The 26172-nt window shown below is 44.0% G+C and overlaps 1 protein-coding gene across 4 annotated transcripts in view; it reads left to right on the plus strand.

Moving 5' to 3' along the window:
- Positions 1-26172, plus strand: part of SLC23A2 (solute carrier family 23 member 2) — a 308554-nt gene that overhangs the window by 146038 nt on the left and 136344 nt on the right. For all 4 annotated transcript variants that reach the window (XR_012242995.1, XM_073622040.1, XM_073622042.1 and 1 more), the window contains one exon: positions 23144-23242. Coding sequence is in view for 3 of the 4 variants with exons in the window: in XM_073622040.1 (XP_073478141.1) it covers positions 23144-23242 (99 nt within the window). In the remaining variant the exon portion in view is untranslated. The remainder of the gene's footprint in view (positions 1-23143; positions 23243-26172) is intronic.

Below are 26172 nucleotides of genomic sequence, written 5' to 3' on the forward strand. Positions count from 1 at the left end.
CATCCTTATGTATTTTGGGCAAAATACAGAAATAGAAGGTTTTGCAAAGATCTCTATGCAGAAATTCCCATTCTTTTTTTTTTTATCAATATCTTTATTAGCCCTAGCAGTGTCCAGCAAGAGTTTAAGCTGCAACTTGTATTTATCTAAAGCAGGGGTAGGCAACCTTAGGCAGATGGACATCTACTTTGAATAACACTGATGAGGTCAAATATCACTGGGGGTATAGTGTCCTGTTGTTAGGGCTGGTTCACACCAGAACACTATGCCAGAAAGGCATGTTCCATGTGTGTTTCCTGCACCGTGTTCAAAACTCTCTGCCTTTGTGATCTACTGTGGGTGATCTAATCCACTCCCTGGTCATCTCCCGCCTTGACTACTGCAACTCCCTCCTCATTGGTTTACCTCTAAATAGGCTATCCCCACTTCAGTCCATCATGAACACTGCTGCCAGGCTCATCCACCACACAAACCGCTCAGCGTCTGCTACACCCCTCTGCCAATCCCTCCATTGGCTGCCACTCAGTCACCGAATTAAATTCAAGATACTAACTATAACTTACAAAGCCATCCACAACCTGGCCCCCAGCTACATCTCTAACCTAGTCACAAAATACCAACCTAATCGTTCTCTTCGCTCCTCCCAAGACCTCCTGCTCTCAAACTCCCTTGTCACCTCATCCCATGCTCGCCTTCAGGACTTCTCCAGAGCCTCCCCCATCCTCTGGAATGCTCTACCCCAATCTGTCCGATTTTCCCCTACTTTATCCACTTTCAGACGATCCCTGAAAACTCATCTCTTCAGAGAAGCCTATCTGGCCCCCACCTAACAACTGTACATTTATCTTCTCAATCAGCACATCACCCACAGTTATTACCTCTTGTATCTCTTGACCTTCCCTCTTAGATTGTAAGCTCTAAGGAGCAGGGCCCCCTGATTCCTACTGTATCAAATTGTATTGTATTTGTACTGTCTACCCTCAAGTTGTAAAGCGCTACGTAAACTGTTGGCACTATATAAATACTGTATAATAATAATATAATAATAATGATACATTGTTAACCCCAAATGTAAATCGCAAACGCAGTGGACACAAAAAAAAAAGTATTACAAGAGAGTGCAGGGTTGAGGAGTGCTTCATGCTCAGAATGCAGGGATCAGGAGTGCGTTGCGCTCAGAATGCAGAAATCAGGAGTGCGTTGCGCTCAGAATGCAGGCATCAGGAGTGCGTTGCGCTCAGAATGCAGGGATCAGGAGTGCGTTGCGCTCAGAATGCAGGGATCAGGAGTGCGTTGCGCTCAGAATGCAGGGATCAGGAGTGCGTTGCGCTCAGAATGCAGGGATCAGGAGTGCGTTGCGCTCAGAATGCAGGGATCAGGAGTGCGTTGCGCTCAGAATGCAGGGATCAGGAGTGCGTTGCGCTCAGAATGCAGGGATCAGGAGTGCATTGTGCTCAGAATGCAGGGATCTGGAGTGCATTATGCTCAAAATGCAGGGTTAAGGTGTGCGTTATGCTTAAAATGCAGGGTTAAGGAGTGCGTTATGCTCAAAATGCAGGGTTAAGGAGTGCGTTGCGCTCAGAATGCAGGGATCAGGAGTGCGTTGCACTCAGAATGCAGGGATCAGGAGTGCGTTGCGCTCAGAATGCAGGGATCAGGAGTGCGTTGCGCTCAGAATGCAGGGATCAGGAGTGCGTTACTCTCAGAATGCAGGGATCAGGAGTGCGTTACTCTCAGAATGCAGGGATCAGGAGTGCGTTACTCTCAGAATGCAGGGATCAGGAGCGCGTTGCGCTCAGAATGCAGGGATCAGGAGTGCGTTATGCTCAGAATGCAGGGTTAAAGGGGGGCGGGGTGGTGGAGGACACTGCTATGGGGGGTGGGCACTGGAATGGGGGTGGCCCTGTCAATAGCATTGTCCACTTCCCCTTCACCACACTCCCCCCCACCACCACACACAGTAAATCCTCTCCCGCCTTTCCCACCCCTATAGAATCCTACCTGTGCACACAGGTGACCGAGAGCCAGCACAGTTCTGGACGCCGATGTCATCAGTGAACAGCGTGGACCGAGAGCCAACACAGCTCAGGACAGAGGGCAGGAGGGGGAGCTGGCAGAGTGGCTTTTCATATTAACAAGCTGGTGATTGGTTGCTTGGGACCTAGCAACCAATCACCTGCGGGTTAACTTTAAAAGTTAACTTGGCCAGCTCCCCCTCCTGCCCTCTGTCCTGAGCTGTGCTGGCTCACGGTCCACGCTGTTCACTGATGACATCGGCGGAGGCAGAGCTGGGGTAGGGGGAGAGAGAGGAGGACCGAAGGTGTGGCAAGGGAGGCTAAGGACAGAGAGAGAAGTTGGCGGCTCAGCGCCATTACTGGTCCACCTGTCACCTACCTGCGGTCAACAGGTTGCCCGCAATCGATGGGTTGCCGACCCTGGATCTAAAGGATCCTGGGACAGTTTTCGATTTGTATAACCATCAGAGAGGAGCCTATAGGCTTCAGCAACGTAGTCAGATCCTATTAAGAACAACTATACTGCCCCTTGTCAGCTTGTTTAATAACCAGTTTATCATTTTTACTTAGTACCTTCGAAAAACTTCTTTGCAGTGGGCTGAGGTTGTGATGTTTCAACATTAACGAGGCATTATAGCTTAGTTGCATGGAACACATTGAAGATTTTATTGTGTACAAAAGATGGAGTACATACAAAAATTAACGTTGCATGGTACAAAAATTCCATTGTAATGTGTTAATACAAGATAATAGCGATAACATTAACAAGTATACACAATACATGAGTCGGTGTAAGAATGACTGTATGAGTGTTCTGGGTTACTAGGCCCATATGTATTGTGTTTGCTCCCAGAGCGCTGTAGACATTGAGTTTAGGTTTTGTGTTGTGTTTACCCTGGTGGTGTCTATCAGATAGGCTACACAAAACTTGACTATCTGAGATAACATAATAGGCCAGGGGGTGTATTAGGGGTATGGAGATGGGATAAGAATTAGTTGTAGGTAAGCACATTAAACAAGTAGCTTTCAGAAGTATATCATCTATCGTCATGTACTGTTTACCTAATGGCTTCTTCCTGTTAGTAGCCTGTTGGTTTTAGACCTGTTAGTTACTTGTTACATAATTACATAGTTACATAGTAGGTGAGGTTGAAAAAAGACACAAGTCCATCAAGTCCAACCGTTGGTGCAGTCGTAGGGTTGCGGTCACCGGACCACTAGCAACCTCCACGAGAAGAAGTGTTTTAAAGTAGGCTTAGTCTGTGGTCACATAGTTTAATGAAAATAGGGTAGGGCTTCTGTTATATGAATTGAAGAAGGGGGGGGGGGTTGTGCAAGATATCCATCGCTTAGGAGAGATGAATTTTGTGTTGGTGATATGCAGAATAGAAAAAGGGAGATTAAGACAGAAAAAAAAAGAGGGGAGGTGATATTGTAGGTAGAGATAAGGGGGATTATAAGGGGAGTAGGGCCATCCTCCTCCTACCCGGCAGGGTGTATCATCAGTCTTTATTGAGACAATAATTGGGTGTATTCATCCGTTGTTTGAAAGTGGTGCCAGCAAGACTATAGTTTCTGAAATTTGGCAGGTGTATCGTTGGCCTGGTGAACCAGTTCTTGCATTTCTTCAATTCTGATTATATGTCTGAACCAGTCTTCCATGGTTGGGGGGATTGGTCACTTTCCATTCCCTGGAATGCACATTTTTGCAACATTCAAGAGGTGTAAAGCTAGGGATCGATGATAATCTCTTTTGGGAATGGAGGAGTGATGTAGAAGCATTTGAGCTGGGGAAAAATCTAGTGGGCATGTGGTGATTTGGGAGGTGAGACGGTGAACGTCCTTCCAAAAGGTTTGGATTAAAGAGCAGGACCACCAGATATGTAGCAGAGATCCTTCTGGGTCAGCACATCTCCAGCAATTAGAGGGTATGGTGGGAGAAATTTTGTGAAGCCCAAGAGGGGTCCTGTACCATCTAGAAAAAAACTTAAAGCCATTTTCTTGTGCGAGATATTGATCGATCCCTTATGTATGTGGGAATATGTTTCCCAATCCTCTTCTGAGAGGTTTGTTGAGAGTTCCTTCTCCCATCTAAGGCAAGCTATGTTGGATTAGGGTTGTGGTCAGAGAACAGGATGGAGTACATATCCAAGATCAGGTGTCTCTGTGGTTCTTTTTTTGTGCAAATTACTTTGAAAGGTGTGAGTTGTCTTCAGAGCGCGTTTGGGGGTTATTTAGGAAGTATCTTTGTTGGACGTACGTCCAGAAGGGGAGTGAGTATCCCGTCATCTGTGCTGATAGTGCGAGTAGGGTTAGGAAGGTCATCCCTGAGAAAAAGTGATCTGCTCATGTGATTGTGTGGGGTGAGAATTCTGAAAGAAAGGAGTCCGTTAGACCTGGTGAAAATTCTGGATTATTACAGATGGGCATCAAGGGACCTGGTGATGAGGATATTTTGAACTTGTGGCAAACTGTCTTAAAAATCTGTTGATTAAAGGGTGTTGTTTACAATCTGTACTGAGGCGGTCCATGGCATTTGTCGTAGTGGTATAGGGGAGAATGCATTTTTAGAATCCAGAATGGCTAATTGGAGCCCGAGATAGGTGATCGAATCGCGACGGAGCCCGAGATAGGTGATTGAATCGCGACCCCATTGGAATGGGAAGTTCGCTTGGCAGTGTGCAAATGTTTCTTTCTGTAGGGATACGTTCAGAACTTCGAGAAGTTTGTAGATTAGTGAGGGTGTTAAATGTGACAAAGTCTTTGAGTAAGTTGGGAAGCATAATATGTGGCTCTGTTAGAAATAAAAAGATGTCGTCTGCGAAAGCAGCTAATTTGTAGGTATTGTCGGAGATTAAGACACCTTTAATATCTGGGTTGGATCTAAGACGTTGAAGTAGTGGTTCCAGGGTAAGAACGAATATTAATGGGGAGAGAGGGCAGCCCTGTCGCGTACCGTTTGATATCGAGAAGACATTCGATAGGTGGCCATTGACTCGGACCTTAGCGGTTGGGGAGGAATAGAGGGCCAAAATAAATTGAAACATACGGTCACCTATGCCTATCACTCTGAGGACTTCCGACATATAGTCCCAGGCCACTCTGTCGAATGCTTTCTCTGTGTCCAGGGATAAAAAATATCCTTGTTGGTTTTTAGATGTCAGCCAGTGGTGGATATTAATGGCCTTTATAGTGTTATCACTCACCTCTTTGCCTGGTATAAAGCCCACTTGATCTAGCGAGATAAGTTTAGGCAATAGAGGTAAGAGACAATTAGCCAGAATTTTGGCATAAATTTTGAGGTCCACATTTAGTAGGGAAAGTGGTCGATAGTGACTAGGGAGGGGTCTTTGTTCGGTTTCGGGATTACTGTTATATGTGCCCTTAGGAGATCTCGGGGTGGAGGACTATCAGGTGAAAGGGAGTTAAATGCTTTTAGAAAGTGAGGTTTGAGCATATCTTGAAAGGTTTTATAATAGCCTGTCAGACTGCCTGGGCCTGGGTTGTTTACGGCTTTTGACTGCTTGAGTACTGTGTCAACTTCCTCAGAAGAGAGGGGTGATCCAGAGCTTTTGCTTCAGAATTGGACAGTGGTTTGGGGCTATACATCATGAGGAAATCCCAAATCATTTGCAGTCTAGTAGAGTCTTTCGTCTGGTGGTCAACTGGGTTTAGATTATAAAGACGTGTAAAATATTGTACAAATTGATCTAATATCTCATTGTTGGATACAATTTTGCATCCTGCAGAATCCGTGAGAGAGTGAATTGTCGTGGATGCTTTTTTCGAACGGAGAGCTTTTGCCAGGAGCTTTCCGGATTTGTTTCTGTATTCGTTAAATATTTTTTGAGTCAGGATATAATTGCGCTTCAATTTTTTTTTCTCCTTTTAAGAGGTCTTCCCTTGCTTGGGCGAGGTCACGAAGGGATGATGCCGCTTGGGTGGCTTTGTGTGCCTTTTCTAACTTATGGACTCGAGTATGTAGTTGTCTTTCTCTTCTGCGCTTTGCAGAAGTTGCAATCAGTTCTCCCCCCCGAATGGTACATTTGTGTGCTTTCCACCTCAGCATTGGAGATATGTCTGGAGAGCTGTTCCCTTGGAAGTAGCGGAGTAGGAGTCTATTCAGCTCCGTAGCTACTGTGCGATCTGAAAATAAGGAGGAATTTAGGCGCCAAATCAGGGATCGGGATGAAATGCCTGCAAATTCTATGGACATAGAGATGGGGTGATGGTCAGACAAAGAGCATGGGGTCTATTGTGGCTTTAGTGAGTATCGATAGATCTCTTTGTGAGATAAACAGGTAGTCAAGTCTGGAGTAGTGGTTATGTGGGGCTGAGTAGAACATGTAATCTTTTACGTTGGGGTATAGCGTGCGCCAAGAGTCATGTAGTGTAAGGTCTTGAAGAGGCGTTTTAATTGCACGTAATGCTTTATATGGCATGGATGATGTTCCAGTTGCTGTGTCTTGCAGGGGTTTAAGGGGGACATTAGAGTCTCCCCCAAGGACTAGGAGGCCTTCTTGAAAGGTTGCTAGCAACTGTAGTGTTGTTCTGAAGAAAGGGACTTGTTTTGTATTTGGTGCGTAAATATTTGCTAGGGTAATAGGTTTCCCATGCAGTGAGCCTTTCACAAAGATGTACCGTCCTTCCTTATCTAAGCAGGAGTCCATGATTTGAAACGGGCATTGTCTGGCAAAAAGGATGGAGACCCCCTCAGATCTGCAATGAAAGTTGGTTGCATGTATGGAAGTAGGGTATCAGACCTTTGAAAGTTTTGGGATGGAGTCTGTTTTAAAATGCATTTCCTGTAGGAAAACAGCCCTGTTTATATGTATATACCTACAGCCCTGTTTTTATGCATAGAGGAAAGAACTTGGGAGCGTTTTTCTGGGATGTTAAGGCCCCGTGCGTTTAGAGAGATAAGTTTAATGGAGGGTATGTCTTTTTCATTAGGCCAATGCGTCATTGTGAGGGTGAGTGTAGCGTCTTTGACTCTATTGCGTCTGGTGTATTGAGTGCTAACAGATATGGCAGAGTCAGAGGAGGGGGGTGGGGAGTGTGAAAGAGATAGATGGTGGTCAGTGGAGTAAGGAGGTTACAGGTTAGCTGGGGAAGGGAGGGTAAAGGGTAGTTGGTGAAAAGAGGAGGATGGAATGTATAAGTATCGCACGGAACACATTTTAGTCACTATTGTAATCTTTACCTCAAATTTATTTTGAAAGTGACTTGACTGGTTTTACTTGCTTGTTTTTCTATGTTGTGAATTTTGTATTGCATTTTGAGGTTTATGTATTCATAAGTTGGAGGATAGGCAGATATATAGGGGGTGATTTACTAAAGGCAAATAGGCTGTGCACTTTGCAAAGTGCAGTTGCACTCTGCAAAAGTTGTTGCTCCACAGTTTGGTATGTACAAAGAAAAGAAAGCGCAAGGCTGCCCTAGTGTAATACTGTTTAATGCTAAAAATGCGAAATCAAGTTAAAAGGGTTACACTCACAAACATGGAGCTTAAAGTCGCATGTACAGCAAGGCAGATGTCTCCTCTCTTGGCCTGTATGAATGGGTTGGCTCCCAAATGCGAGTGATGTAGATGGGGGATATTATAGCAAGCTCCGCTTCCTCATCATATCAAACTGTGTTTGCTGCAAGACACGCGCACGGTCCAGCCGGCGCTGCGTGACGTCACTCGCGGCAGCGAAGGGAAGACTGAGTGAAGTAACTCCTAGCCAGGCCAGGAGAGGAGACATCTACCTTGCTGTACATGTGACTTTAAGCTCCATGTTTGTGAATGTAACCCTTTTTAACTTGATTTCACATTTTTAGCATTAAACAGTATTACACTAGGGCAGCCTTGCGCTCTCTTTTCTTTGTACATTTCAGATTAAGTCCGCCACCCAGTGGATTTTTGAGAGAGCTGCAGCACCTAGAGCAAAGAGAACTTTTTTTTAATGTAGACTGTTACAATTCGTGTGTTGCTTATGGGGACAGCGCTGGTTTGGTTTTCTTGTGTGTTTTGGGCTCCACAGTTTGGTAAATGTGCAGAAGCTATGCTGACTTCCATCATGCAATCATGTGCAAGCAAAAATGCAGTTTTTTTTTTCCTACACGTGATTGGGTACTCTTTGCAAAGTGAAGCTTTACCTCATTTACTAAGCTCTGGGGCAACTGCACTTTCAGAGTGCAACTGCACTTTGTAAAGTGTACAGTCTATTTGCCTTTAGTAAATCAACCCCATAGGATCTGCTGCTGTTGGGGGAAATCTACCCCAGTGGCGTCACTAGGGTTGGTGTCACCTGGTGCGGTAAAACATGGTGTCTCCCCCCCCCGAACTAAGCAGGCTAGTGCATCGCTAGTGCATCATTGTGGCTCCCCCCCCTCAATCTGCCACAATGGATGGAGCCAGGATGGGATTGGGGTGATGAATGGAGCCCGGATGGGATCGGGGTGGTGGATGGAGCCCGGATGGGATCGGGGTGGTGGATGGAGCCCGGATGGGATCGGGGTGGTGGATGGAGCCCGGATGGGATTGGGGTGGTGGATGGAGCCCGAATGGGATCGGGGTGGTGGATGGAGCCCGAATGGGATCGGGGTGGTGGATGGAGCCCGAATGGGATCGGGGTGGTGGATGGAGCCCGGATGGGATCGGGGTGGTGGATGGAGCCCGGATGGGATCAGGGTGGTGGACGGAGCCCGGATGGGATGAGGGTGGTGGAAGGAGCCCGGATGGGATGAGGGTGGTGGATGGAGCTGGGATGGGATCAGGTTTGGGGGTGGATGGACCCGGGATGGGATTGGGGGGATGGATGGAGTCGGGATGGGATCAGGGTGGTGGATGGAATCAGGGTGGTGGATGGAGCCCGGATGGAATCAGGGTGGTGGAAGGAGCCTGGATGGGATCGGGGTGGCGGAAGGAGCCTGGATGGGATCGGGGTGGCGGATGGAGCCTGGATGGGATCGGGATGGAGCCCGAATGGGATCGGGGTGGTGAATGGAACCTGGATGGAGCTGGGATGGGATCGGGTTTGGGGGTGGATGGGATTGGGGGGATGGATGAAGCTGAGAAAGGGATCTTTGATTTGGGGAGGGGGGGAGATTGATTAGAGGAATTATGCTGGGGGGTTAAACTTTAAATCTGCCCCCCTCCTTCCACTTCTAGCACAAGTCATTGCTAACCCAAAACAAAGCACACCCTAGTGCATATCCTCAACCCCCTCCCTAATATTACTGCTGGCAGCATAGATGTTACCTGCCAATGCCCCCCCTCCCCCCAATCCTCATGTCCCTCCTCTACAATACTATTTCATACCTTGGCCCCGGGAAGTTGCTGTAGCGCGATATCCCTCTTCTCCCTCTTCGGCTCCTCCTCCTGGCCTGTGTACTTAAAACTTCCGAGCCAAGGAGGAGGCGGGTGCAGCCAGCGGGGAGAGACATATTCGCCCACAGTGCCTTGAAAAAGTATTTATCCCCCTTGAAATTTTCCATATTTTGTCATGTTACAACCAAAAATGTAAATGTGTTTTACTGGAAATTTATGTGATAGACCAACACAAAGTGGCACGTAATTGTGAAGTGGAAGGAAAATGATAAATATTTTTCAAAATTTTTTTGCAAATAAATCTCTGAAAAGTGTGGCGTGCATTTGTATTCAGCCCCCTTTACTCTGATATCCTAACTAAAATCTAGTGGAACCAATTGCCTTGAGAAGTCACATAATTAGTAAATAGCATCCACCTTTGTGTAATTTAATCTCAGTATAAATACAGCTGTTTTGTGAAGCCCTCAGGGGTTTGTTAGAGACCCTTAGTGAACAAACAGCATCATGAAGGCCAAGGAACACACCAGACAGGTCAGGGATAGTTATGGAGAAGTTTAAAGCAGGGTTAGGTTATAAAAAAAATATCTCAAGCTTTGAACATCTCATGGAGCACTATTCAATCAATCCTCTGAAAATGGAAAGAGTATGGCACAACTGCAAACCTACCAAGACATGGCCGTCCACCTAAACTGACAGGCCGGGCAAGGAGAGTATTAATCAGAGAAGCCAAGAGGCTCATGGTAACTCTGGAGGAGCTGCAGAGATCCACAGCTCAGGTGGGAGAATCTGTCCACAGGACAACTATTAGTTGTGCACTTCACAAATCTGGCCTTTATGGAGGAGTGGCAAGAACAAAGCCATTGCTGAAAGAAAGCCAAAAGAAGTTCCCTTTTGCAGTTTGCGAGAAGCCATATGGGGGACACAGCAAACATGTGGAAGAAGGTGCTCTGGTCAGATGAAACCAAAATGTAACTTTTTTGGCCTAAAAGCATAAAGCTATATGTGGCGGAAAACTAACACTGCACATCACCCTGACCACACCATCCCCACTGTGAAACATGGTGGTGGCAGCATCATGTTGTGGGGATGCTTTTCTTCAGCGGGGACAGGGAAGCTGGTCAGAGTTGATGGGAAGATGGAAAGAGCCAAATACAGGGCAATCTTAGAAGAAAACCTGTTAGAGTCTGCAAAAGACTTGAGACTGGGGCAGAGGTTCACCTTCCAGGAGGACAACAACCCTAAACATACAGCCAGAGCTACAATGGAATAGTTTAGATCAAAGCATATTCATGTGTTAGAATAGCCCAGTCAAAGTCCAGACCTAAATCCAATTGAGAATCTGTGGCAAGACTTGAAAATTGCTGTTTACAGACGCTCTCCATCAATCTGACAGAGCTTAAGCTATTTTGCAAAGAGGAATGGGCAAAAATGTTACTCTCTAGATGTGCAAAGCTGGTAGAGACATCTCCAAAAAGACTTGCAGCTGTAATTGCAGTGAAAGGTGGTTCTACAAAGTATTGAATCAGGGGGGCTGAATACAAATGCACACCACACTTTTCACATATTTATTTGTAAAAGATTTTGAAAACCATTTTTAATTTTTCTTCCACTTCACAATTATGTGCCACTCAATAAAATAAATTTACGTTTTTGGTTGCAACATGACAAAATGTGGGAAATTTCAAGGGGTATGAATACTTTTTCAGGGCACTGTAGGTATATGCAGCAACGATCCAATGCTGCGTGTTTCCCCCGCTGACTCTGCAATGAGAACTGAGCGGTCAAACACTGCTGATCACTTAGTTTCCTCCCTCCACTCTGAGCAGAGAGCTGTGATTGTCAGTTACTGGCTCTCTGCTCTGCTCTTCCAGCGCTTACTAGAGCGCTGGGCTGTGGAGGGGGTCTGAGGGCCTTGCTCAGGCTCTCAGCAGATCACTGAGTGGCTAAACCAGTACCTGTAAGTGGATCCCGACCACATAGTCAGGATCTTTCCCGAGCCTGGACCGGCTGAGTGATGTCAGCCAACAGCGTCATTTGCATTGGTTGTTAGGTATGCTGGCTTTTGAATGAATAATAGGGCGTACACACGGTCGGACTTTGTTCGGACATTCCGACAACAAAATCCTAGGATTTTGTCCGACGGATGTTGGCTCAAACTTGTTTTGTCTACACACGGTCACACAAAGTTGTCGGAAAATCCGATCGTTCTAAACGCGGTGACGTAAAACACGTACGTCGGGACTATAAATGGGGCAGTGGCCAATAGCTTTCATCTCTTTATTTATTCTGAGCATGCGTGGCACTTTGTCCGTCGGATTTGTGTACACACGATCGGAATTTCCGACAACGGATTTTGTTGTAGGAAAATTTTATCTCCTGCTCTCAAACTTTGTGTGTCGGAAAATCCGATGGAAAATGTCCGATGGAGCCCACACACGGTCGGAATTTCCGACAACACGCTCTGATTGGACATTTTCAATCGGAAAATCCGACCGTGTGTACAGTCCCGATGCGGCGTCTTTCTCATTCTGCTGTTCCCTCATACATGTTGTGCTTATAATTGGGCATGCTTGACAAAGGGCATGGGAACTGCATAGCTGCCTGCCCACTTCTCCAATACTGTTTTAGTGTCACTGAGCAGCTTGTAGGACAGACATAGATGATTCATTTGGTTATACAGTTTGGCAGGTCCAGTGCTCATATGGAGGCTTACAGCTCTAGTGATTTTGGCTCTCCTGGTAATACCTGCACAGTCTCATTCTGCAATACACAGTATACCTTGATATAAGTGAGAATTGTTTTTCACAATAAATGCGATTTCTTTTTATTCCTGCACACTGGAACCTTTTCATTCTTGTGCATGAATTGGATCATCCCCAGATCTGTTTCTATAGGAGCTGCGAAATTCCGTTATCCTTTATCTGGCCAATCGATTTCACATTGTGTTACGTAGTTAATCTGGTTGAAAAAGACACAAGTCCCATCCAGTTCAACAGAGAAAAAAAAAACCCAACACACTCAAATGGAAAACCTCCATATACTGTACACTATCCAATATCCAGAGAAAGACAAAAAAAGCATGATCCAATTTTCTCCAGTGAGGCAAAAAACTTCTTCCTGAACCCTCAAGAGGCAATCGAATATTCCCTGGATAAACTTTATCTATAAATATTAGTATTCAGTTATATTAAAAAAACAGGCCTTTTTAAATCAATCTACTGAGCTGGCCACATTCCACATTTTCACAGCTCTTACTGTGAAGAAGCCTTTCTGTATTCAGAGATTAAATCTCTTATCCTCGAGACTTAAACAGTGCCTCCTTGCCACTGGCTTCCGCTGCTGTCAAGCAAATGCTGGGGTGGGACTGAACCTCCTGGTCTATGTCAATGGACGCAGATAGGGCAGACAGTGGTTTTCTATGGGGGGTATTTGCCAAAGAGGAGGAGCCTGGGGCGCCGTCAGGGGACCCCAGAATAAGAGGGGGCTGAATATAATGAGCATGTACAATCAGATTGTATAGTGACTGACAAGTTTACATCCAATGCTGGCTATGCATGTTTCTTAGTAAACTGTAGGTGCGTAATTTGAAAGGCTGAAATAGAATATGTTACAGTGTAAATGTAAGACAAATGAACTAAAGATTATGATATGTGACCACGTGTAAAGTCTGCCTAGACCTGTTTTATACAAACTCTTCCTTATATTATACTTTAAGGGCCAGTTCACACAAGATGCAGTTCCGTGCACTTTTTTTCTGCTCTAAAAATGCATGCACAGTGTTTTCCATGTATTCCAGTGGCTCTAGTTCACACCAATGCTGCCATTTTCCGGAAACTGATTGCATGGTGAGAACTACAGCCATTGGAATACATGGAAAACACTGTGCATGCATTTTGTGCAGAAAAAAAGCGCACGGAACTGCATCTTGTGTGAACTGGCCCTCAATCTTTATCTTTATTATGTTTAGTGTGTTATAATTTAATGGGAAGGAAATAAACCGTGCCTGTGAGCCAGGAAATGAGCTGTCGGTGCCAGCGGTTTCCCTGCAGAGGGTTAATGATCTGCGACGTGCCCAGTAAGTAGGAATGTACAGAACTGGCCACTATCAGGGTCAGTGGTGATCTCAGCACATTATTGACTGAAGCTGGTTGGGTAAGAGGTCACAGAAGTTTATTATAGGACACAAAGCAGATGTGTTCATCATAACCCAGCTCTGGATGCCTAATGGTATTTATACATACACTTACCAGACACTTTATTGGGTACTCCTTGCTAGTAACGGGTTGGACCCCCTTTTGCCTTCAGAATTGCCGTAATTCTTTGTGGCATCGATTCAACAAGGTGTTGGAAACATTCCTCAGAGATTTTGGTCCATATTGACATGATAGCATCACACAGTTGCTGCAGATTTGTCGGCTGCCCATCCATGCAAATCTCCCATTTCACCACATCCCAAAGGGGCTCTATTGGATTGAGATCTGGTGACTGTGGAGGCCATTGGAGTACAGTGATCTCATTATCATGTTCAAGAGACCAGTGGTGAGATGATTTGATCTTTGTGACATGGTGCATTATCCTGCTGGAAGGAGCCATCAGAAGATGGGTACACTGTAGTCATAAAGGGATGGACATGGTCAGCAGCAATACTCAGGTAGGCCGTGGCGTTTAAACAATGCTCAGTTGGTATTAAGGGGCCCACCAGCCTGAACCAGTGATACAAGGCAGGATGGATCCATGCTTTCATGTTGTTTACACCAAATTCTGACCCTATCATCTGAATGTCACAGCTGAAATTGAGACTCATCAGACCAGGCAATGTTTTTCCAATCTTCTGTTGTCTAATTTTAGTGATCCTGTGCAAATTGTAGCCTCCGTTTCCTGTTCTTAGCTGACAGGAGTGGCACCTCCTGTGGTCTTCTGCTGCTGTAGCCCATCTGCTTCAAGGTTCGATGTGTTGTGCATTCAGAGATGGAATTCTGCATACCTTGGCTGTACTGAGTGGTTATTTGAGTTACTGTTGCCTTTCTATCATCTCGAACCAGTCTGCCCATTTTCCTCTGATCTCTGACATCAACAAGGCATGTTCCTCCACACCACTGCCGCTCACTGGATATTTTCTCTTTTTCTGACCATTCTCCATAAACCTTAGAGATGGTTGTGCATGAAAATCCCAGTAGATCAGACCAGCCTGTCTGGCACCAATACCCATGCCACATTCGAAGTCACTTAAATCCCATTTCTTCCCCATTCTGATGTTCTGTTTGAACTTCAGCAAGGTGTCTTCACCACGTCTAGATGCCTAAATGCATTGAGTTGCTGCCATGTGATTGGCTGATTGGCAATTTTTGTTACCATGCAACTGAACAGGTGTACCTAATAAAGTGGCCGGTGAGTGTATATATGGATGGTTAGAGCCAAATGTGGAATCCTTTGGGCTGCATCACTCTCATAGTAAAATTAAAAACCGCTGACGTTCATCTGAAATCCTGGTGGGTCTGCATGATCGCGTGCAGTGTCATCAGATGTATCCAGATGTAAGAAAATGATCAATGAATATTTCCATCTCTTCTTACCATAGAGAACCATTGTATCTCTAATGAGTCCGTAGTCTGGGCAGGCTTGGAGTTATGTCATAGCACTCTTTATCTACCCCTGCAGCAATGGATAGGGCACATCTGACGTTCTTCAATACCAAGAAACAGCATCACATGATTATTTATAGGACTTCTGTGAATGTTTGCTGTTCCTCATTGTTTCCTGAGGTATTAGTGACAGTATTGTCCTGTGAAACAAGCAGAAAGGTGCTGAGTCACTTTTAGTCATCACATAGTAATGAAAGACGCTGTGACATAGATCGGTCTACGTGAGACGTCTGCTGAATTTTATTCTGGACCTTTACTCCAATTTTGATGGATTTAGTTACATAGTTACAGGTAGTAGGCGAGGTTGAAAAAAGACACACGTCCATCAAGTCCAACCTATGTGTGTGATTAAGTGTCAGTATTACATTACATATCCCTGTATGTTGTGGTCATTCAGGTGATTATCTAATAGTTTCTTGAAGCTATCAATGCTCCCCGCCGAGACCACCGCCTGTGGAAGGGAATTCCACATCCTTACCGCTCTTACAGTAAAGAACCCTCTACGTAGTTTAAGGTTAAACCTCTTTTCTTCTAATTTTAATGAGTGGCCCCGAGTCTTATTAAACTCTCTTCTGCGAAAAAGTTTTATCCCTATTGTGGGGTCACCAGTACAGTATTTGTAAATTGAAATCATATCCCCTCTCAAGCGTCTCTTCTCCAGAGAGAATAAGTTCAACGCTCGCAACCTTTCCTCATAACTAAGATCCTCCAGACCCTTTATTAGCTTTGTTGCCCTTCTTTGTACTCGCTCCATTTCCAATACATCCTTCCTGAGGACTGGTGCCCAGAACTGGACAGCATACTCCAGGTGCGGCCGGACCAGAGTCTTGTAGAGCGGGAGAATTTGCTGAACAAAAGTGGACTATCCTGTACTGCATGGTTCTGCATGCTTCAAGATCTTCTCAAGAATACTGTTCAGTATACAGTCAGTATCTAAAACCTTTGATCTGCCACAAATATAATTCTAAAGAAAAAAAAAATGGCGTTTCTGTTCAAAAGATTTATGAAAAGAAGTCTTTTCTGAGCTTGGGCTATAACCAGTTTCCTTTTTATATACACGCAAATGCACATACACTATCTATTGGTCAGGGTCATTTTTCGTCATTTTTGGGGGTCATAGACTTCAATGGGAACACCTGTAAAGCACAATATGTGCATTTTCATGCCTAAAGAACTCTTCTACAGACCTGTTCTCCTCCACTTACCTAGCCCAAGAAACAAACTCATTCTGGATATGTGTGCAAAAACACTTAAAACCCCTGTAACGTGCCTGTAAGCCCCCGTTCACATTTGAGTGTTCTTATGCTCGTATGCCCTACACTTAACATGCAGAATCCCAATTTTTTTCTATTTGCCCATGTTCATAGTTGTATGCTTAGTTGCCCAAAGTTCTATGTTTTAGCTCAAAAAGTACACAAGCTTTTTTTTTTTAATCCCTTAGACACAAGCATTTTTACACCTGAAGAATTGCCCATCCAAGAAAAAAAACTCCTGAAGTTTAAAGATTAACTAAAGGCAAAACTTTTTTGGGATTGGAAAGATTGGAGAGGGATTGACACAATTGTCATGTTCTTTTTTGCTGTCTGTGCCCCTATTAAGGAGATTGACCATCTCTATTTTTCATGTTTACTATTCTCATCGAAAGTAAAAATAAAAGAAAAACACAAATTTTGGGTTGTCCCCAGAGAGGAAATATTTCAATGGGGACATTAGTTCTGGTGGCAACCAAGGGAATCCCTCACTTTGGTGGGCTTTCCTCTCACTTCCTGTTTTGGCTATGGGACAGAAAGTGAAGGGAAATCTCCTCAGTAGGACACTCATGGCATAAATAATCTGACAGGGGTTATAACCCTTACTTTATCCAAAATAGGGGAAAAAAATGACTTTATTTCTACATTACACAGGCAAAAACACTTGTAGAACACTGGTAATATGCCTGTAAGCCCCCATTCACACTTGAGCATTTTTATGCTGGTTTCTCTTCTGATCGCAACATCTCATTCTTTCTAATTGTCTCTGTTCCTACGCTCAAAAAAATGACATGAGCGTTTTTGGTCTCATTCAGTAGGGAGCTCCTGTAAATGGGGGGCTTAAGTGTTTTTGCACCTGAAGATCTCCCCTCGTCCTATAGAATTGCTCTCCTCCCCTTACACAAACCAGAAAACAAACTCCTGAAGCTTAATACATGTGCAAAAACACTTGTAAAAGCCTGTAGAACTCCTGAAAAAAAGCTTCAAAATCACCAGGAATACGCATTGCTCAGGTGTGAATGCAGGCTTACTGATTAGAGTATGTGTCCTAGAAACAAGAGGTTACCCTCAAGGGGCCCTTTAGTAGCGAGAGACACTATTGTAACCTTGGTATAGAGATTATAATACCTTTTTAGCAGTCAAGTCATCAACCATTCCTCACAGCTTAGTGATGATGATGGCACCTACCTCACTTGACCTCCTAAAAAAAACAAAAAATAAACTGTGCTGACTTCGGGATTGGTCTGACTACTGAATGAAATCCTCATTAATTTCTCCACCTCTGTAGGAGCCACAAGTTGGTGAACCCAGATGATCCAATGCCCAAAAAAAAAAAAAAATGGGTATCGGAGGTCAGATTGGTTCCATGGCCTGTAGATCAATACATGGGCCTCATTATGACCCCTAATAAATGTCCTCCTTTACCAGAGATAGGAGTATCATGCATTTAAATACCCCTTCATTCTTATGCCCCGTACACACGGTCGGACTTTGTTCGGACATTCCGACAACAAAATCCTAGGATTTTTTTCTGACGGATGTTGGCTCAAACTTGTCTTGCATACACACGGTCACACAAAGTTGTCGGAAAATCCGATCGTTCTAAATGTGGTGACGTAAAACACGTACGTTGGGACTATAAACGGGGCAGTGGCCAATAGCTTTCATCTCTTTATTTATTCTGAGCATGCGTGGCACTTTGTCCGTCAGATTTGTGTACACACGATCGGAATTTCCGACAACGGATTTTGTTGTCGGAAAATTTTATCTCCTGCTCTCCAACTTTGTGTGTCGGAAAATCCGATGGAAAATGTGTGATGGAGCCTACACACGGTCGGAATTTCTGACAACAAGGTCCTATCACACATTTTCCGTCGGAAAATCCGACCGTGTGTACAGGGCATTAGTCTCTCACTATGTATATATAATATAATGGAAGTTTACATAGTTTGTGCTCGAAAAATTGTTGATTTAAACATTACTGACACTTGCCAAGTACTGTATTTGTGCATCTGACATTCTTTGGCTTATCAGCTGCTCCCTGGTGTCTGATAAGACTAAACAAAACTGCAAAAATGCAATAATTTGTAATGTGAAGGTCTGAACTTTTATATTCTTCCTGTACAAATATTAGCTGTTCCATTTAAATGTTACATTTAAAAAAAAAAAGTAGCGCAGTTAAAAAAATGAGTTTAACTGTTGCACAGCTGGAAAGATCATTGGAGAGAGAGTGAAAGGCTTTTGCCTGTTTTATGTTTTTGAAGATGGTGTTCATTGTTTGTGGTCACATGTACAGTGCCTTGAAAAAGTATTCATACCCCTTGACATTTTCCACATTTTGTCATGTTACAACTAAAAAAAGGAAATGGATTTTATTGGAATTTTATGTGATAGACCAACACAAAGTGGTACATAATTGTGAAGTGGAAGGAAAATGATAAATGGTTTTCCAAAATTTTTTACAAATAAATATGTGAAAAGTGTGGTGTGCATTTGTATTCAGCCCCCCTGAGTCAATACTTTGTAGAACCACCTTTTGCTGCAATTACAGCTGCAAGTCTTTTTGGGGATGTCTCTATCAGCTTTGCACATCTGGACAGAGAAGTGTTTGCCCATTCTTCTTTGCAAACTAGCTCAAGCTTGATCAGATTGGATGGAGAGCGGCTGAACAGCAGTTTCCAAGTCTTGCCACAGATTCTCAATTGGATTAAGGTCTGGACTTTCATTGAGCCATTCTAACACATGAATATCCTTTGATCTAAACCATTCCATTCTAGCTCTGACTATATTTTTAGGGTCGTTGTTCTGCTGGAAGGTGAATCTCCACCCCAGTCTCAAGTCTTTTGCAGACTCTAACCGGTTTACTTCTAAGATCGCCCTATATTTGGCTCCATCCATCTTCCCATCAACTCTGACCAGCTTCCCTGTCCCCGCTGAAGAAAAGCATCCCCACAACATGATGCTGCCACCACCATGTTTCACGGTGGGGATGGTGCGTTCAGGGTGATCTGCAATTTTTGTTTTCCGCAACACATAGCATTTTGCTTTTAGGCCAAAAAGTTACATTTTGGTCTCATCTGACCAGAGCACCTTCTTCCACATGTTTGCTGTGTCCCCCATATGGCTTCTTGCAAACTGCAATGGGACTTCTTATGACTTTCTTTCAACAATGGCTTTCTTCTTTCCACTGTTCCTTAAAGGTCAGATTTATGGAGTACATGACTAATAGTTGTCCTGTGGACAGATTCTCCCACTTGAGCTGTAGATCTCTGCAGCTCCTCCAGAGTTACCATGGGCCTCTTGGCTGCTTCTCTGATTAATGCTCTCCTTGCCCCGCCTGTCAGTTTAGGTGGACGGCCATGTCTTGGTAGGTTTGCAGTTGTGCCATACTCTTTCCATTTTTGGATGATGGATTAAACAGTTCTCAGTGAGATGTTCAAAGCTTGGGATATTTTTTTATAACCTAACCCTGCTTTAAACTTCTCCACAACTTTATCCCTGACCTGTCTGGTGTGTTCTTTGGTCTTCATGATGCTGTTCGTTCACAAAGGTTCTCTAACAAACATAGTTACATAGTAGGCGAGTTGTAAAAAGTCCATCATGTCCAACCTATGTACCCTCAGGTACTCACAATACTCAGGTACTCACAATACACACAATCCTCAGGTGCTCACACTACACAGGTACTCACAATACTCTGATTACTCACAGTACTCAACAATACATAGTGTCCCCACTACACACAATCAGTATTTTCTGTTAGTTATGACTTCACCGCTCTGTACCTGTTAAAACGCCCCTGCAATCTGACACTTGCAGAGCTTGTCAGCGCCTACAGTCTCCCCCGATCAGCCTCCCTGTTTCTGCTCACTCCGCTCCTTTGTCTGCCTGTCACTATCCCCCTCCGGTTCGCAGCACACTAACCTGCCGCTTCCCGGTCGGACCTGTCACCTCGCGGTCTCCTGGCACTGGAACGGTCCTCAGTGCCTCCCGCTGTCGATGGCCCGCGCCCACCGCCGCTCTCAGTCCACCACGGACACCACACTGCTCCGCTTCGCTCTGCTCCGCTTCTCTGCCCCTCTTCTGATTCGGATTTTCGCGCCAATGCAACAGCACCACCTGCTGGATTAGCTATTCCTGCTTCAGAAAAAGGTGGGGCATTCAAATCTGTAATTCCAGTATGAAACCTCTGAGGGTTTCACAGAACAGCTGTATTTATACGGAGATTAAATTACACACAGGTGGACTCTATTTACTAATTAGGTGCCTTCTGAAGGCAATTGGTCCCCTTAGATTTTAGTTAGGGGTATCAGAGTAAAGAGTGCTGAATACAAATGCACGCCACATTTTTCAGATATTTATTTGTAAAACATTTTGTAAACCATATATTTTTCTTCCACTTCACAATTATGTGCAATTTTGTGTTGGTGTATCACATAAAATGCCAATAAAATACATTTACGTTTTTGGTTTTAACATGAAAAAATGTGGAACATTTCAAGGGGTACAAATACTTTTTTAAGGCACTGTACATCTCCAATGATTCATTTTCTTGTCTTTAGGAAAGCCCACATGGATGACTGGGGTATCTGAGTCCATGTAATCTAACACTGGCCATAAGCATATGAGGGTTGTCTGCTTGCCAGCTGTCATATGAAAATGTGGGGAGGAAATGTGGGCACACCCCTTGCTGCAGCATCTAATCTTAGTGGTAGAGGCTTGGCAGTAATGAGGTTTTCTAAAACTGGCCAAACATGGTGCAAACATGCCAAAATTTGAGCTGTGGGTGGCCATGTCTGCACCACCCAGATCCATAAACTTTGAAATTACAGGAGCCAGGTGGAAAATTGTCAGCTGAATGGTGATTGTCTATACCCAATCAGATGCAGTCATTGTTCCTTTATTCAGACAGCCGCTGGTGCTGCAACTGTCCAAATACCATAGTTGGTTGGGGAAATTCCATAATTCACGCTTTATAGCGTTGATAGGGAAAACAAGAGAAATCTAAAGGTGTATAGCTAGCTTAACCCACTTGCTGTTCCAATTGATGTGATATTATTGATCATTTAGGACATCGATTATGTAAAGGCAATGTCCAGATCTTAATAAATGCCCTGTAGATGTCTGCAGTTTTGCTCCTTCTACGGCTCGCCATAGAAGGGCAGATATTTCTAAATACTTGCCTGTCCTTGCAGGACTTCAGTGGGACTGAGGTCATTGCCCAAGCGTTAAAGTGGTTGTAAAGTCAGAAGTTTTTTTTATCTTAATGCATTCTATGCATTAAAAAAGCCTTCTTTGTGCAGCAGCTCCCCTCAGCCCCCCTAATATTTTATCTGAGCCAATCTCGATCCAGGGATCTTGCAGGAGTGTCTCGGCTGCCCGAGACTCTTCCTCCTCTTTGACTGAGGTGGCAGCGCAGGGCCATTGACTCTCACTGCTGTCAATCAAAGACACTGAGCCAATGAGGAGAGAGGAGGCGGGGTCATATCGTGGCTCCATGTCTGTATGGACACAGAGCAGCGGCTTGGGTGCCCCTATAACAAGCTGCTTGTTGTGGGGACACTCAGCAGGAGGGAGGGACAAGGAGCACTAGAGAGGGACCAGATAAGAGGAGAATCTGGGCTGCTCTGTGTAAAATCACTGCACAGAGCAGGTAAGTATAACATGTTTGTTATTTTTAAAGATAAAAAAACTGAGACCTTATCACTTTATAGTGGCAGAGTCAATACTTTGCCAAGTTGAACAATGCCCTTATGCAGTAATGAAAGGGTCCACCTGGCTGAGGTGCTCATTATCTCCTCTTGCAGTTTGGTCTTATGATAGCAAATGATACTTAAAATGACTTGCTGTTATTGAGCTGTCTAGAGCCAGCCATTGTCTTTTAACCTTCAGTACAAGGGTAATTAAAATATTTGTAGCTGTAGCATGCTGGAAATCATAAAAAAAAAAAAAAAAAAAAAAATCGGACAATTATAGTAAGTCTTATCTAGGTGCTGCAGTTTATGCCTGGGTGAAAATACCTTTGAGTACAATACAGTGGAGTTTATTTACTATAACTGGAGAGTGCGAAATCTGGTGCAGCTCTGCATAGAAACCAATCAGATTCAGGTTTTTGTTAAAGCTTAATTGAACAAGCTGAAGTTAGAAGCTGATTGGCTACCATGCACAGCTGCCCCAAATTTCTCACTCTCCAGTTTTACAACCAGAGTCGCCTCTAAGTGTAGCAATATGGTTACATAATTAGTGTCAGTGGGAGCAATAGTGCCTCATCATTGGTGTAAATGGCGGGAATAGTGCCCCATCATTGGTGTCAATGGGGGGAATAGTACCCCATCATTGGTTTCAATGGGGGGAATAGTGCCCCATCATTGGTGTCAATGGGGGGGGGATAGTACCCCATCATTGGTGTCAATGGGGGGGGGGGGAATAGTGCCCGATCATTGATGTCAGTGGGAAGAATAGTCCCCCATCATTGGTGTCAGTGGGAGGAATAGTGCCCCATCATTGGTGTCAGTGGGAGGAATAGTGCCCTATCAATGGGAGGAATAGTGCCCCATCATTGGTGTCAGTGGGAGGAATAGTGCCCCATCGTTAGTGTCAGTAGAAAAAATAGTCCCCCATCATTGGTGCCAGCGGAAGGTATAGTGTACCATTGTCAGTGGCAGGAACTATGCCCCACTGTTGCTGGCAGTGGGAGGAATATTAGGCAAGCAAAGGGTTGCAGTTTGGAGACCACTGGTTTAGTACAGAAGCTCACTTTGTGCGCTATCAATTTTCTGAAAGTTGGCAAATTATTTGATATACCTGAACATTTTTGTACGGTCAACGAAAGGTATTTAATTTTTTTTAAATTGAATTTGGTGATTAAACAAATATTTTCTGACTGTTTCCTCTTGCTTTGTTCCCTCCCTTAATTTGCAGGTGGTTATAAATGGAGGTGCTGCATCCACTGTTGATCAGGATACGGAAGACACAGAATTAATGGCTATTTATACGACCGAAAGTGGTATTGCAGAGAAGGTGAGTGTGTGCTGCCATTTTTTTTTCTTGCTGTCTGTCTTTCCATTGGAGAGATTTCCATTCACTTCCTATTAAACACTACACAAAATGTAATATGTCCCTTCTTTTCCAGTTCTGGTGACAACTGTAACATTTTGGACTATTCATCCCTTTCTAGCTCTTTGACAATGGTCACCAAGAAATTTACTGATGCTGTGAGAAAATCACTTTACCGCAGTTGCATTTTTTCTTTCTTTTTATTCTCCAAACCCAAATACTCATAGATTCCAATGGTATTAAAGAGGAAGTAAACCCTGTTGGGTGTTACTTCCTTTTTGTTTCCCTGCAAAGGTAAAGCATAATGGGCTACTATGCATTGCATAGTAGCCCATTATGTGACACTTACCTGCAGGAGAAGCCTGCGATGTCCCCGCCTTCCTTGCTATTAGCAAGCGTCCATTCTTCATCCCTCTTCCTTCCAGGGCCGCGAACTCCGGCTCTGTGACTGGCCAGAGTCACGTGACGTCACTCCCGCGCAGGAGCCACCTTTAACGGCATGACCCGAGCTAGAAACGGCACAGCGTGCCCTTTCTAACTCCAACGTATGTGCAGAAGAAATCGCCCTACGGCGATTTGCAAAATTCTCCTAGACCGTGCAGGTCTGGGAGATATTTCAAGCACCTACAGGTAAGCCTTAATCTAGGCTTACCTGTAGGTTAAAGTGGTTGTAAAGGGTTTACAACCACTTTAACCTAGCAGGCTGGTATACAGCACGGGTGCCAACCTTGCCAAAACACGAGACACGTGGACGCTGCTTTCTGCCAAGGCTTGGATGGAATTACCTGTATTCAGTTATTTCATTATCCACCCCAAATGTAATTTGCTGACTGTGTAAAGTTTATCTCAATTTGGCATTTCCCTTTAGGTGTCTTAAAACAATGAATCTACTACATACTGTCTGGGTGCTGGCACTACATCTCTAATGTGTCTCAGCTAATTAGTATTTGTTTAGCACCCACATTGAGGAGGGGACAGCAAGGCCTCCCCATTATGGGTTCTGATACAGTGAGTCATCTACCATTCCAGAGGCAGAAGTGTTTAGTTTTTAGTAAATCTACTGCTTTCTTTACCTTGAACAGTCTCTCCCCTGCCCCTGGCAGTTTTGGTTTGCAAGTAAAAATGTAGATACATTGTTTAGTAGATTAACATATTTTAATCTTGGCACATGTGCATACCACTGTGTGCACGAGAGCACTTATATTTCATGTGTGCTGGTGACACATTTAGGTGGCCCTTCACCTGTCCTTAGGCTGAATTAACAATACATTGAAGTGATTCACCTCTCCGGCAAGTCTCTGTTGCTTGCTGCTGTGGAAGGCAGGGCGGTGCACGATTCAGAGCATCACACGGCTCCCAGTTTTTGGGTTTTTTTTTTGTATTAGCTTTATTTGAAGTGTACAAAAGGTAAACTTTTATTCATATCATTGTACAGCAGCGCGATGCGCTGTGCTGCTGTACATTGCGATGCAATTCATCATTTTATCGCAGCACTTTGCAGTGCAGCTATGTGTTGTGTTGCAGTATGAATGAGACACATAGGAAACAATTGTTTCTTTGTGTCTCTGCGGTGATAGACGTCTTACACTGCAGAAAACGTCTGTCACCGCACCTAGTGTGAATTAGCCCTTCCACAGGAGTTTTGTGTTCTGCCTGTAGAAGCAGCTCAATGTTATCTTATGTGTCCATGCACATTAGGACTATTACAGGCATATTTTGAGCTCAACATTTAGAGGCAGGAAGAAAAACCTTTCTGGTTTGCGGTTCTGATTGGAACTTTCTGGCAGAAAAAATGCTAAATGCTTTTTTCTGCCAAGGAAACTGCCAATGTTCATGGAGCCTATAAGCGTTTTACACACTAAGTTGGAGATATTAAGGTAATGTTTTACATTCATTGATCAAATATTATTTTGACACAAAAAGGTCTGTAACATGTAAGGCTTAATGTAAACGGGGCGTTTTACAACTTCTCCTGAGCGATTTAACATGACAGATAGTAACTGACGTTTAAAAACGTCCGTTTTGCCGCATTTGCGTTTAGGAGCTTTTCTTTTTTTTTTAATTATTTTTTTTTTTTCAAATAGTCAAAAAATTAAAAATGCCTGTAAATAAAACGCGCCTTAACTGCGAGTTACTGCGTTTGCACGTGTTTACATGCTGTTACAGACATTTGGCGTTTCAAATTCCTCTGAACATCCGTCCTGAATGCATTTTTTGCTTTCCAAAAAATGCTTCTAAACTCAATCCTGGCTGCTGCAAAATGACTGAAACAATAGCAGATTGAACTTTTGAAGAAAGTGGACGGATTGTGGCCATTGAGTGAGGAGGACGCCCAGGGCTCATTCATACATCTTGAACCAGGATCCATCTCAGACCCTGCAGAGGGCTATATTTGCTGGCGTATGTGACTTCGCTACTATAGGGGGTCCACACCTTCCGGTAAGAGTTTTTATTTCTTCTGGCGCTTGCCTCACGGAGGGATTCATCACTTTCCTTTGGCGGTTGAAATTCAGAAAATTCTTCCCCTCTTTCCAGATCCATATCGCCGCAGAACTTGACTTTACTTGCCTCCTTTCAGAGACAGTGTTTCATGAGTTACTTTTGTTCACCTTTTCACCTTTCAGAGACATTGCTTTATGAGTCACTTTTTATTATATTATTTATACATTATATTTTTTCAATGAATTATAATGTGTTTGTTTTTTCAAATTTAGAGTTTGTACACCATTTGTACACCATTTACTACTTCTAAACTCAGCTGCCTAGAAACGACTATAAACGACCCCATGTACTTGTACTGATAAGATAACATAGAGGAGAGTTCAGGGGCAGCTGAAAAAACGCCCAACTGCTCCTAAACATCCGTTTACCAGCAGCAGTGTACATGAAGCCTG

The sequence above is a fragment of the Aquarana catesbeiana genome, linkage group LG03 (assembly GCF_042186555.1).
Source record: "Aquarana catesbeiana isolate 2022-GZ linkage group LG03, ASM4218655v1, whole genome shotgun sequence".
Classification (NCBI taxonomy): domain Eukaryota; kingdom Metazoa; phylum Chordata; class Amphibia; order Anura; family Ranidae; genus Aquarana; species Aquarana catesbeiana.